This window comes from Rhincodon typus, chromosome 17 (genome assembly GCF_021869965.1).
Source record: "Rhincodon typus isolate 14 chromosome 17, sRhiTyp1.1, whole genome shotgun sequence".
Taxonomy (NCBI): domain Eukaryota; kingdom Metazoa; phylum Chordata; class Chondrichthyes; order Orectolobiformes; family Rhincodontidae; genus Rhincodon; species Rhincodon typus.
Window position 1 is genome coordinate 50,387,418 of NC_063348.1, and position 13,277 is coordinate 50,400,694.

General features: G+C 36.3%; 1 protein-coding gene across 1 annotated transcript in view; it reads right to left on the minus strand.

Moving 5' to 3' along the window:
- lgr4 (leucine-rich repeat containing G protein-coupled receptor 4) overlaps positions 1 to 13,277 on the minus strand; it is a 129,105-nt gene that overhangs the window by 62,842 nt on the left and 52,986 nt on the right. Inside the window, exon 3 of the mRNA XM_048606996.1 lies at positions 3,936 to 4,007. Coding sequence (XP_048462953.1) covers positions 3,936 to 4,007 — 72 coding nt within the window. The remainder of the gene's footprint in view (positions 1 to 3,935; positions 4,008 to 13,277) is intronic.

Consider the following 13,277-nt stretch of genomic DNA (forward strand, 5'->3'; position numbering starts at 1 on the left):
CTGGACTGACCTATCCCCTTCCTAACTCCCTACCTACACTCACCTTTACTGGCTCCATCCCCGCCTCTTCGACCTGTTTGTTTCCTCTCCACCTATCCTCTCCTCTATCCCTCTTCTATCCGCCTCCCACTCTCTCCCTATTTATTTCAAAACCCCCTTCCCCTTCCCCTCCCCCTTTTCTGATGAAGGGTCTAGGCCCGAAACGTCAGCCTCTCTGCTCCTATGATGCTGCTTGGCCTGCTGTGTTCATCCAGCCCTGCACCTTGTTGTCTCGGATTCTCCAGCATCTGCAGTTCCTACTATCACTGGACTTGAAATGTTGACTTTGCTTTCTCTACAGATGCTGCCATACCTGCTGAGTTGTTCAGCTGTTTCTGATCTGGTTTTAGAAACAATAATTCAGAGCAAAATTAATAGCCCCTTGGACAAAAGTAGCTTAACAAAAGAAAGTCAGCAAGGTTTCATCATGGGCAAATCACGCTCAACTAATTTACTCGAGTCTTTTTCTTACAAGAGATGATAGAGTATCGATGATGGTAATGCTGTCGAGGTACTGTACATTAACTTTCAAAAGTAGTTGATACTGTGCTGCACAACAGACTTATGAGCAAAGTTACACCTCATGGAAAAAGAGGGACAGTAGCAACATGGATATGAAGTGACTGACAGGAACAGGATTATGATTAATGCACATTGTTCAGACTGGAAGGAGGTTTGAGATGAGTTCCCCAAGAGTCGATACTGGTTGCTCTTCATGATATGGTTTAAAAGACCATAACCTTGGGTGTAGTTTTGAATACCGCAGATGATACAAAACTTAGCAGAAATGTGAACTAGTAGAGCTGGGTAGAATAGAGTAGAAATTCAAGAGGACACAGACACAGAATGGCAGAGAGGTAGCAGATGAAAGTCAATGCAGAGAAGTGTGAAGTGATTCACTTGGTATAAAAATGCAGAGAGAATATTTTTAAAAATGCGTGCAATTTTAAAGGGGGTGCAGGAGTTGCGGAACTGGGTGTCACAAGTGTTTGAAGATGAAGGACAAGTTGAGGAAGGAATTATTGTAGCATACACTATTCTAGGCCTTATTAATAACAGCATAAAGCACAAAAGCGAGGAGGTTAATGCAAACATGTATAAAACACTCTTTTGGCCTCAACTAGAGTATTGAATCCAGTTCTGGGTGTCACACTTTAAGATGTGAAGACATTATAGAGAGTGCAGAAAAAAGATGCACAAGAATGGGTCAAGAGGAACTGGAGAGTTATGTAATTAACATTTAAAAAAATTGGAATCGTTTTTGTTGGAGATGACCAAGTTGAATTGCGATTTGATATGGATGTGCAAAATCAAACTGTTCCAATTCAATTAAGAACGAGAGTTCACAGATTTAAAGGTAACTGACAAAAGAAGTAATGAAAACATGACAGGAACCTTCTTTTACACAGCCAGTAGTTAGTATCTAGCTAGCACTGCCCGAGAGAGTGGTGGAGGCAAGTTCAATCGTGCCATTCAAGAGGTAATTGGATTAGCTGAAAAGGTAAAAATGTACAGGGCTACAGGGTAATGATAAATGCTTCATTCAGAAAGCAAGCAGAGACGTCTCAGGCCCAAAGGCCTCCATCTCTTCGGTGACAATTCTGAGATTCTGTAAAATCAACAGGATGGGTAGATAAAATAAGACTGTTGTCAGCATTTAGGCCTAGATTAAGGGGTCATAGACAGATGATTGAGATGCAAGACATTTTGAACATAACAACAGGAAGTCCTCTACAGAGATTTGTGGAGATGTGAATTCACTTTCAGGGTTCGTGGTTACAACAGAAAATAGAACAATGTTCAAGATTAGATTATATAGGCAAAAAATAGACATAAAATATGAAAACAAGGCAAATAAATGTGATTCAGAATGGTAAAAATGGAAGAAACTGATTGGACTGAATAGCCTACTGTAACGTTTGTCTATTTCCATATAAACTACCTTGAACCACACTAAACTTTAGAAGATTTTTAGGAACTGTCATTCTGTTTTTCTTTGCTCACAATTCAAACACAGAATTAAAAAAGTAGGTTACAAACATCTGCAGACTCAAGTACAATCTTGCTGGGCAGACAGTCAAACACACCTTAAGTATTTGTGCAAACAAATGAACATTTTTATCACATGGGTGAAACAGGTTGTCACAAGCTACACCAAATACTTATTCCTGACTGTTAGGCAACATCACAGGGTGAGGCTATGAGCAATTGCATCAAGCACTGATGCATCTCAAAATTGATGGTAATTGTTGAAGAACAGAAACAAATCAGAGAACATATATTTAAGCAAGGTCCAGCACCTTTATATAGATGCTACAAATCTAAATTGGAGGAAACTAAATAAGTTGCTTAAGTATTTTACTCTGTCATGACTCTTCTGTCCCCAGCTCCCTGAGAAAAAACTCTTGATATGCACAAACTGGCTCATATTTGCACTCTACATGATAGATCTTGCTTTTAGCAAGAATGCAGTGCCATTTCAACCTAAATCTCCACTTCTCGTGGGATTAGAAAAGATATCAAGATGCTTAAATTGAATGATAAGAATATAGATATTCAAAGAAAACTCACATTCAAGATACAATTACTGCAAAAAATAACTAATGTATTAATACAACTTTGAAGTTCTGGTGACATTCACAATCCGATCAACACGTCAAATGCTTCAGGTCATTATAATTCACTTTGAGCTAGCCTTACTTTACCATATAATCATAATATAACTATAGGAGATAAAATATTGTTTGGTTTGAAATCTAGGAAAGGAGAGCTATTTGGGGAATTTATTTTGACTTGTATTAATTTGGTATTGCCAGTGCAGTGGAGCACTATGGACCTTTGCTAATGCAAATATTTCTTACAAATAAATCATGCTTTTCCACCTGAAAGTATGAATTTGACCCATCTCCCACATTCCAATCCTTGCGTGTGTATGAATGACCTCTTCTCATTTGCTTGCACCTTTTAGCAGCCTAAGCTATTTAGATTGACTTGCCTTCTAAACTAGTCCAAAGTATCTATAATCTTGAATCATATCATTTTGAAGCATTGTACATTGATGCATGAATATTTTGACACACACTGAGAAAGGAGAAATTACAAAATAAATTGAGCTATATTATGAGATATTCCAGGTAGTCAATTGTGCTCGTTCTTTTAAAATCTGTTTACAGATGTTACGACATACATCTGTAGTAGTTGGAACTTGAACCCAGACCTCCTAGCCCAGTGGTTGGGACATTACCACTATGCCAAAAGAGCTCATAGGGGAGAGACTATTTAGTAGTTGAATATGGTCAAGAATCACTTAGCAACTGTGTACACACACAGACAAATGAATAAATGCTCAAAGTATTTCAAGGCCTAAATTTCTTCTTTCTCATCACTGTGGCAAAAAAAAATTCATGCATCAACATGCCACACTCCTAAATAATATGATGAAGTTTTATACACTTGTTCTGTTGTGCACTTCAGCAGTCCTATTTAAGGAAAACTGTACTAACTGGACTGGTTCAAAAGGCAAGTCAGTCCCAATAGCAGTTGCAGTTTTTACCGGCCACTGGAACATGCCAGAGATTTAGGAACAGTCACTTGTACACACCCAGTGATTAGAATGCAAAAGCTGGTCAAATTTATACATTCAGATGGAAAAGCATGATCTATTATAAAGACTATTAGCATTAATGGGCCACACCTGTTACTCCACTACAACACCTATATCACTGATCTCTAAAATGAGATTTAATTTAGAACTAATAATATTTTAAAACAGAACGTTATAGGGAGTCACTTTTGGCATGTCCTAACCCATTTTTAGTCGCCAATGATCAATTTTGAACAGCATCATTGACTATATTTTGACATTTTTAAGCTGGAAATATTGGACTATTACTTACAAAACTTTCAGTTGGTACAGACCAGACAAAGCCTCTGGGTGAATGTAAGACAGGTCATTGCCAGCTAACCGCCTGTAAAAGGAAAAAGTGATCATATAAACCAGTTCAAAGACAAGTAATTTTTATCAATACAAGAAGAACAGACATTAATCAACCCAAAATTATAATGCAATCTTGCTTGTTTAAAAGCACTTTAATTTGTATGACAACTCAGTCGATTACAGCTCACATATCACATTCAGGCACTCTATTGTATTTGATATCCCAGAACTGATTTGTATTTGAAATGAATCCGTGTGGCCCAGAGCTGTAAGGTATATTGGTTCAACAGCCTATAAAGATCTGCAAAAAGTGTAAAAAGTTCACTCAAAAATTGTCACAGCATCTGAACTCCAACCTCATCATTGGACTGTTTTGAACTAACTTAATGCAGCTATTTTGTGTAGTTTATGGTGATAGTGACACGTTGGAAATAAAGGTTGTAGTTAACATTTTAACTTCAAATGAGGGACAGAAATTATAGGCTGTTGAACCAATATACCTTACAGCTCTGGGCCACACGGATTCATTTCAAATACAAATCAGGCTGCAGTGTTTTGATTGTGTGTAGTCAGCCTACATATTCAGCGCAACATCTGAAGTTCTGAAAGCGTACGAATTTTGTAGGAAATAACAAAAACTGAGGCATGTATGCTGTGGAATTCACCTAAAGGCCATAATGCCCACCAACCCCAGTTACCGGTTGTACCTGACACTGCTCCAGGTTTCAGTGAATCTTGCAAGATTCCAATCTTGCAATCATTTCTTGAAACTTGGATTTCTTGCCTACAGCATGCAAGATAATTTGATTGCTAAGAGCAGAAGCATCAGCATCAGCATCAGGTAAAGGCAAAGAAGCAGTGACATCCAAGGTTGGATGTATGAATCGTTACAGGGAAAAGGGGGAAACAAAGGTGCCAGAGCAATTAGTACAATGTGAAATAAAGTACCGCAGTGAACAGAGTTGAGATAGTGCAGAAGAGTAAAAAAAAAGCAAAAGGCTCTCCAAGAAACTGAAACTGAACTGGGCAAATGGAAAAAAGCGGTTTCATAAACGGTCATAAAAGCACTAACAATTTTAAAACAAATTTTCAGATTTAGCAAAGAGCATCAATATATCCTCAACCTGGCCCATTTTGGTTTAGCTACAGGAAGAGAGATCCAGGCCTCTCATCTTTTATCATAGAAAAGGCTTCTGCAACTTTCCACATTTCTCAGTTCTGGCTAAGAAATGAGAACTTAAAATCAGTGAAGTATTGGGAAACAGCACACAAATCGATGTTTTTGCGGATTGCTTTCTAGCACTGAAAATCGCTTTTAGAAGGACAAACTAATTTAAAGCCTAAGAATCATTATTAAAGCACAGCTATTAAAATAATGAAATATATTTATGAAGATCCTTAACCAAAGTGATTACGAAGCATTCTCTGCAAAAGGTTTAATGCGCGTGAGGGGAGGGGGGAAACCTCTGGATAGACTGAAGCAATTTACTTAAAGTTATCTCAAAGCAAGGCTCATAACATGGGGCATAATAGCAAAGTCACATGAGTATCCTTCTAGTGTGCTAGAGATGGCTGATATAATTCTACATTGCCTCAGAGGGCCATACCATTAGCTGATGCACTGTTTTTAACAACAGAAATGGCAGTCAAAGTTTATGTCCATAGATCAGATGCACCAGAGGTATAGTACCATCTTTCCTTGCTTCAGAAGTTAAAAGATGATGGGTTGCCATCATCTCAGTGACCTTAAAAGTGGATTTAGTAGTGTTGCCTGGTAACATGAGAAATCTGAATTTTTGTGCCAAGCAAAATACGGAACTATTTACCGACGTTATAAATAAATTCTGCCTTGTATGCTCTCTGTTGGCAGTTATATTGTGTGTTGTACAATGGCCATGGTAGACTGACCTCAATTTACACAAATACACTTTACCCAACCCAGACATTTATCAGTTTGTACAATGACTTAATTATATATTACCAGTTACACTCTAAAGGTACCATGCAAACACAATGTTGTGCAACATAAAATTGTTTTAAAATTACTTGAATTACAAAAGACATACTTTCAGCAATAACAGGATGGAACTGAAAGTTAATGGCCATGAACTCAATAGATTTCACTTTAACTATGCAATAACAAACTGTAATCTCGGTGCAAACCTTTCTACAGGATCAGAAGGATATTAACCATATATGTTCAATTTTCCTCACTTTGTTCTCACCCATTCACATTAGATTATACAGTATGAGCTTGATATGTTAGATTCTTTCAAAAAATGCTTGAAGTGAATACTTGGACTACCCCTTACGGTGCCATTCAATATACTGAGAAAGAAAGTAACAAACTTGTCACATTTTCCTTTGAAGGGACCCAGATTTGGTATGTTTCCAATCAATCAGACCACACACCCTAGATATCTCTCCACAAACCCTGCTCTTCATCTTCTCCCTTAAGATCACTTTAAAATTCACCTCTAAACCTCTTAGTGACCCCTCTAATAAGTCCTTCTTTACATCATGTCCGTTCTTTTCTGATTACACCTCTGAAACCATTTGGCACACATTTCTATGTTAAAGGTGTAAATGAAAACCATTGTTTAAATATATGACTAATGTGGGATTTTATGCTGAATTTAAATTATGGAATTCTGACATCTTCTAAGTGCAACAAATTAATTTTATGATTCTGTAATCAATTCATATACATGATGAATAAAAATAATGCCAAACAACACACTAAAGGCCTTAGGATAAAATTGCAATACTTTTTACAATGCCCTTCCGTCCATTAACTCCACCTAGATCGTACCCCTGAAAAGAAAGTGAAAAGGGGATAAAGCAAGTATCAATGAAGCTATTTGAAGGAGGGTAGAAACAGATGCCAGTTATTATGTTAACTTAACATCACAACTTCTCAAGGCTGACGTGCCACAATCTAACTGAAACTCAAACATTTACCATAAAAGCAAAATACCGCTGATGCTGGAAATCTGAAACAAACACAGAGAATGTTGGAGAAACTCAGCAAGTTTGGCAGAATCTGTGGAGAAAGAAAAATTTAATATTTTGAGTCTGGTATGACTCTTTTCATACAGGACTCAAAACATTAACTCTTTCTTTCTCCACAGATGCTGCCAGACCTGCTGAGTCTCTCCAGCATTCTCTGTGTTTGTTTCAGATTTACAAGATGGAAAATTTATCGATTCATTGTGCCAGCAAGAAGAAAATGGTTAGATTTTTTAAATTGACAGTTTTGATTTATTACAAAGACATGGCATGTTTTCTCCTCCATGATCAACGTTGGGTATGTTACAAACTTTAGTCTTTGGTGACAAAATGATTTTGGGAGGAGATTTTTTTTTAAACATCAGATAGTTGTTGGGAAGACAAAAATTGTGTTCCTAATCAAGAGCTATCCAACGTACTACCCAGTCATGCTTCAGAGAATGGAAGTTTTGGAGCCAGCATGCCTCTGTGGTTTCTGCCTGAACATAGTTAGATGACTATTAAGATATACATGTGCTTCTAATCAGTTTATCAGCCTCTGCAGTTACTTGAAAACCATAAAGTTAGAGACGGTTCCTGGGTGTGGCATAAAAATAACATTTTACACAGTTGCAGACATGATAGTGAAATTATCAGCACATTCCATCTTTGCCTTAAAGTGCTCGAAACAGTTCCAGAGAAAAGCCATTTACACACGACAGACTGGCAAAAATACATCACCAAGTTTTGCAGAATTAAAAATACAGAAATGTCCGGTGTTCTTTAACAGGAAATAGTCAAGTAAAATTCCACATGGATCAATATCAACCTATATTTATTACTGAATTCTATTCTTAATATGAACATTTATGAACCCATAAAGATAAATGAAGGATTCAAATTTTAATGCAACCCTACAGTTTTAATTTACAAAGTACTGTTTCTGTATCCATTGATAACATTAAGCAATGAAGCAATTGTAACCTTCCTTCACAGAGATTCCTAAAATGTTCCTTCATAAATGCTCTTAGAGGTGCCCTAGTACGTCGACTTGAAATTAGCTTTTCCCATCACAAGCTTTCCTTAATCAATCTGAATGAGACTGCATTCTTTGCAAATTACTTGTAGTTGCCTTGTTTTAAGCTCTGTCTTCTGGCTACCATAATTTCTCAACATAGAGCCCTTACATAGCAAAAGGGCAAAACCTTCCCCTGAAACTGGATTTGAACCTTGCTTCTGGTGAAAAGATTCTGCTCTAAAAGTGCCTCACAATTCTGAGAAAATACACCTGCTAAGACCAAAAATGTGAAGGTCACTAGAAAAAAAATGTAAAAATAAAACATTACTTGCAGATCAACTGCAAAATGACAAAATAATACAACATATAGAATTTTTGCTCCATTGTTCAAAATGTTCACTGATTTCTTTCCAGAAATTGAGGTTCCTATCTAGGCTTCTAATTTACTATTCATAGTTACTGCAGAAAAGTTTGTTTATTGTAATTTCTGATTTGAAATAGATTTCTCCAAAATAATACAGTAAACCACAAGCTTTTCAAAGCTATTTTATGTGGTAATTTTGTACTGAGTGGTTCACCAAAACGGATGCATTTAACACATGTGGAAGTGTTGATTACTTAGTGAGATCCAATCAACTGCATCAGAACTACACAAAATATATGAACTGTACTGATGTGGGCCATGCTACTAATTCCCAGCACTACAACGACAGGAAACAAATACTGCCACATTCCCCATCAAATGCTTAATCTTTGAAGCCATCAATTTGAGGAAAAATATTCTTTGTTCAGTTGAATGCAGTTAATGTGGCATGCTAAAGGGCAATTTGAACTTAACCTGGACATTAACTTGAATACTGCAGAAGATAAACATATTGGAAAAAATGAGGGATATCAATATTTTTATACAGTGTACCCATTGAAAAAGACTAATATTAACCATCTAATATTTGTGTTATTACCATAAGACACTTTCACTGGTTCAGCATCACTTATCACTCCCGCAACGGAGGTGAAGTTTCCCACCCTCCAAAAGGTACCTTTTTTGCCAAATAACACTGAGCTCCACATATGAAAATGGATAACTCTTGACTGCATGCCAGCAATTGGAATGCATCATGTTTTGCCACATGATTGTCTGCTTTTCAAATCTGGAAATCTACTGTTATCAGATCAATACTTGTATCTTTTAAATCAAAATGTGCTATTTGCTTAAATCTGATGACCGAATAAAATGGAAACATGCACTTCTTGAGCCTCTTCAGCAAACAAAAATATTAAAGATACTGCTTACCTTTGGCCCAAGCGTACATTTTGGTTACTTACTCCAATCTTATCATGTTAAACACTTTGGGTGTCTTCCTGCATTAAATGATCTATGTGAACACATTTCTTTTTGTGAAACAGGTTACTGTTTGGCAACTAGCTTGCCTCCACTGAGCTAGTCCTAGACTTTTAAAGCAAACACCCTGCACAGGTGTTGTTGAATGCAAAAATTCTCAGTGACTGGCATTAAAAATAAAACTAACACTGATTGTAAATTGGGCCCCAAATATAATTTTGTAATATGACAATTCTGACCACAAATGTCATAAGTACAGCCAAAGAATGACCCTATGTCCTCCATGAGGGTTTCAAACAGCTTTAATTGAAGCCACTTGGGCTAAAGTTTATTGTTTGACACCTGTCCAAGTGGCTTTGGACCACCCAAACATCCATCTTGAAAGAAAAACTGCAGATGACTGCATCTCTCAAATACATAAGACGAAAGAGCAATTTATTAATGCTGAATGCAGTCAATCTCTCTCCAACAAGGATCTCCATTGCTTTCCATTAAATGCAAGAGTTTCAATTCACACTTTGAAATATGAACTAATCTCAACCTTATCCATAAACAAAGACTACCACCTTGTCTGGAACTGATCTGATTAGTTGTAAATGGATTTATTTAACATATATGAATGTGTTGATTCCTGTCCCAACACTGAACAGTATTATCGAAATGGACATCTTTCTTTTTAATTTGTTTTCCCTTGAAAATTCTTGAAACATTGAGGTTTTAACCCCTTACAGGCTACTTCTGATCAAACAGGATCAAAATAAAATCATATACAAGGAAAAAAGAACATTTTTGTCTTAACATCCCCCATCAAGCTTAATATTGGGTTATTGTAATTTATTAGATGATTATTGGTGATGAATTGGTTTTTGGCCTTGCCAAGCTTAAAAAATATCAATTTCTAGTAGCAAGCAGATGCTGCCATTTCCAATCCTCTGTGTAAACTTATTTTCCTTGAGATTTTATTGTCACTCCTTTGGGTTTACAGTTCCACCCTTTTGCAATAATTTGGTGTCTTTTGGTCCTGTGGCAAATTCAGGGAAACATTACAATCATGAGTAAATGCCAAATCTGAGAGGACTTCATATAATGTTTAAAGAGATTCAGATAGTTTACTTTTCATGAGGTGAATCAGTGTTAAGTGGAGATAGTCGTTAACATTTTAGGAAGCAATAATACTGAAATCACTGGAACTAACTATGTCAATACTGCACTAAAAAACAAAAAATATTTGAGTCAAAAAAATGGAAATAACAAGATTCATTTGATATATTGCATGCAATTTCAGGTTATCAAATTATGTAATTTGTAAACTTTTTAATTACAAGTCTTGAAACATTGTCAGTAGTAAAAATATTTATAATTTTAACAATTTTTGGTTGTATTTTTTAATGTTCATTTATGGGATGCAGGAATAAATGGCAAAGTCAGCATTTATTAACCACCCTGAAGTGCCCCGAGAAGTGTTTGGTGAAATGTTGCTGGCCTTGTGGCATAGATATCCCCAAAGTATTGTTAAGTCAAGGCATTCTCATAAAGCTGCAAAAACAGAAGTTGCTGGAAAAGCTCAGCAGGTCTGGCAGCATCGGTGAGCAGAAATCAGAGATAGTGTTTCGGGTCCAGCGACCCTTCCTCAGAACCAGGTCCTTGGGTCACCGGAGCCAAAACATTATCTCTGATTTCTCTTCACCAATGCTGCCAGACCGGCTGAGCTTTTCCAGCAACTTCTGTTTGTTTCTGATTTATAACATCTGCAGTTCTTTTGGTTTTTATTCTTTTAGGCAGCTGGAAAAGTTGTTAAATCACTTTTTTAACAATACAAATTGAGCTCAAACTTTAGGAGTTCAACAGTGTTCAAAATGGTCACTATCCATGTTGCTTCCAGAAAAACAATATTGAAAGGAAGACATTTAGGAATACACAAATCAGAATACCTTCATTGCAGATGCATGCTCTAAAAAATAATTTTCTAAAATATAATCTAATAGGTTTTAAGATTAAGATGGTTTAGGATAAAACCATTTTTACCTAATTGAATGGGCTGAAAAATGTGTCTCTATTAATGGCAAACTATCAAACTTTACAATCCTACAATCAGCAAGACTAAGTAGTAAAATGCAACCATAATAGGGCCTTTCGCTCATTGCATTTTGGTTACAAAACAAATAATGATTTAACATGCAAGCAACAGCAACCAATAAGAGGGCAACATTTGAGGATCTAATGCGTTAATGGCAGGAGAAAGATAAGAGACCTCTCTTGATTACTAAGTTACAAGCAGTGAATGTAAATATCACCAAAATACTTCTCCAGAGTTTCAGATTTTAGATTTTTTCCTGATTTTCAGTCAGAAACAAAATGGGTCTAATAAACATATGTTTATTTGAAATATAAAATGCTTACAACAAATAAAATACAGGTGTCTGTAAATGGATTTTTTTAAAAATTGCTACAAGCATCTTCAGAAAGCAAAACATTAGAGGGTTGATGTTCATCGTTATCAGCATATCTGACTAACCACCCCCAGCTGTGCACAGCAATATTGGGAGTAACAAATTGAAGCACACTGCACTAACATGGGTGTATTTGCCTACATTAAAGTGATATTATTTTTGGCATAAGTGGGTTTTTTTTTTATTGGATTGGAGATGAATTTGCAAGTTCATTTATTAATTATTAGGATTTATTTATTAGGTTTAATCAGATTTTTCCATATGATCAAAGAGTTTAAAGATATTAGCATCATTTAAAATTTACCTTAAAATCTTGCCTCTCATTTGTCAAGTTTTAAATATTACTGTCATTTATAGTGGGTATGCTGTTAATGTAGATTAAACAATGAACGTTAAGTCTAGGAGCAATATTTCTTATGTTCCAATCTTTTCCATAAAATGCCAAATCATACAAGAAAATGTGCAAATACATCACAATTAACACAAACTTAAGGTATTTAGATTTAAATCAAACAAATGACCTGATGAGATGTGAGAACATTTAGGTATCTCAAGGCAACTCCTGTTTACGCAGAATGCTGCAGCCACCCAACACTAGAATCTGCTCCATTGAACATCCGTTTCTCTACATTCTGGCAACCCTCCAGAAGACAGGATACAACTAGCTAATGTGGGAGGCTCTTGCAGAGCAGTTCAGCCAGATTCTATTTATCATCATTCATCACGGCCTAAGGGCCTGTATGCTTTTTCAGTGGGGATCCGTAAGGTTTTCATCATGACAAGACTAACTGATTAATTCACTACTGGCAGCATTAGCAAGTAAACCAACAAGGCTGGCAAAGAGCTTACAACATGAAACAATTACAGAATCCATCAAGTGTCAAAATGAGCCGTCACAGAGGCACCATTTAACCTTCACCATACAGTATAACCACACCCATTTCATTTTATGGTTCTTTAATCATAAAAGTACTTCTCCAACATCAACAAGAATCTATGAAAAGTAGCATGAACAGCAAACTCACTACACTGGACCAGCAACGACTTATATTTATACGGTGCCCTAAAAATAATGAAATAACCCAAGGTGCTTCACAGGAACATTATAGAAGTATGACAACATAAAGGAGTTGTTTCATCAGATGAGAGAAAGCTTAGTCAAAAACATAGACTTTGAAAAGTGTCTTAAAGAAGGAGCAAGGTAGACAACCGCAGAGGTGTAGGGAAGGAACTGCAAAGGTTGGCAGACAATTAAAGACACAGCTATCATTTTTAAAGCAATTATAATTGGGAATACAGAACAGGACAGAAGTAAAGGGACATAGATTTCTCAGAGGAGGAGATCAGAGAGAGGGGAAATGCAAGATCACATAGGGTTTTGAAAACTTTATAATTTAGACATTACTTTCCTAGGAATCAATGTAGGTCAGCAAGCACAGGAGTGATAGGAGAATGGACTGTGTGTGTTTTTAAGGCAATGAAAGGACAGTTTTGCAAGACCAA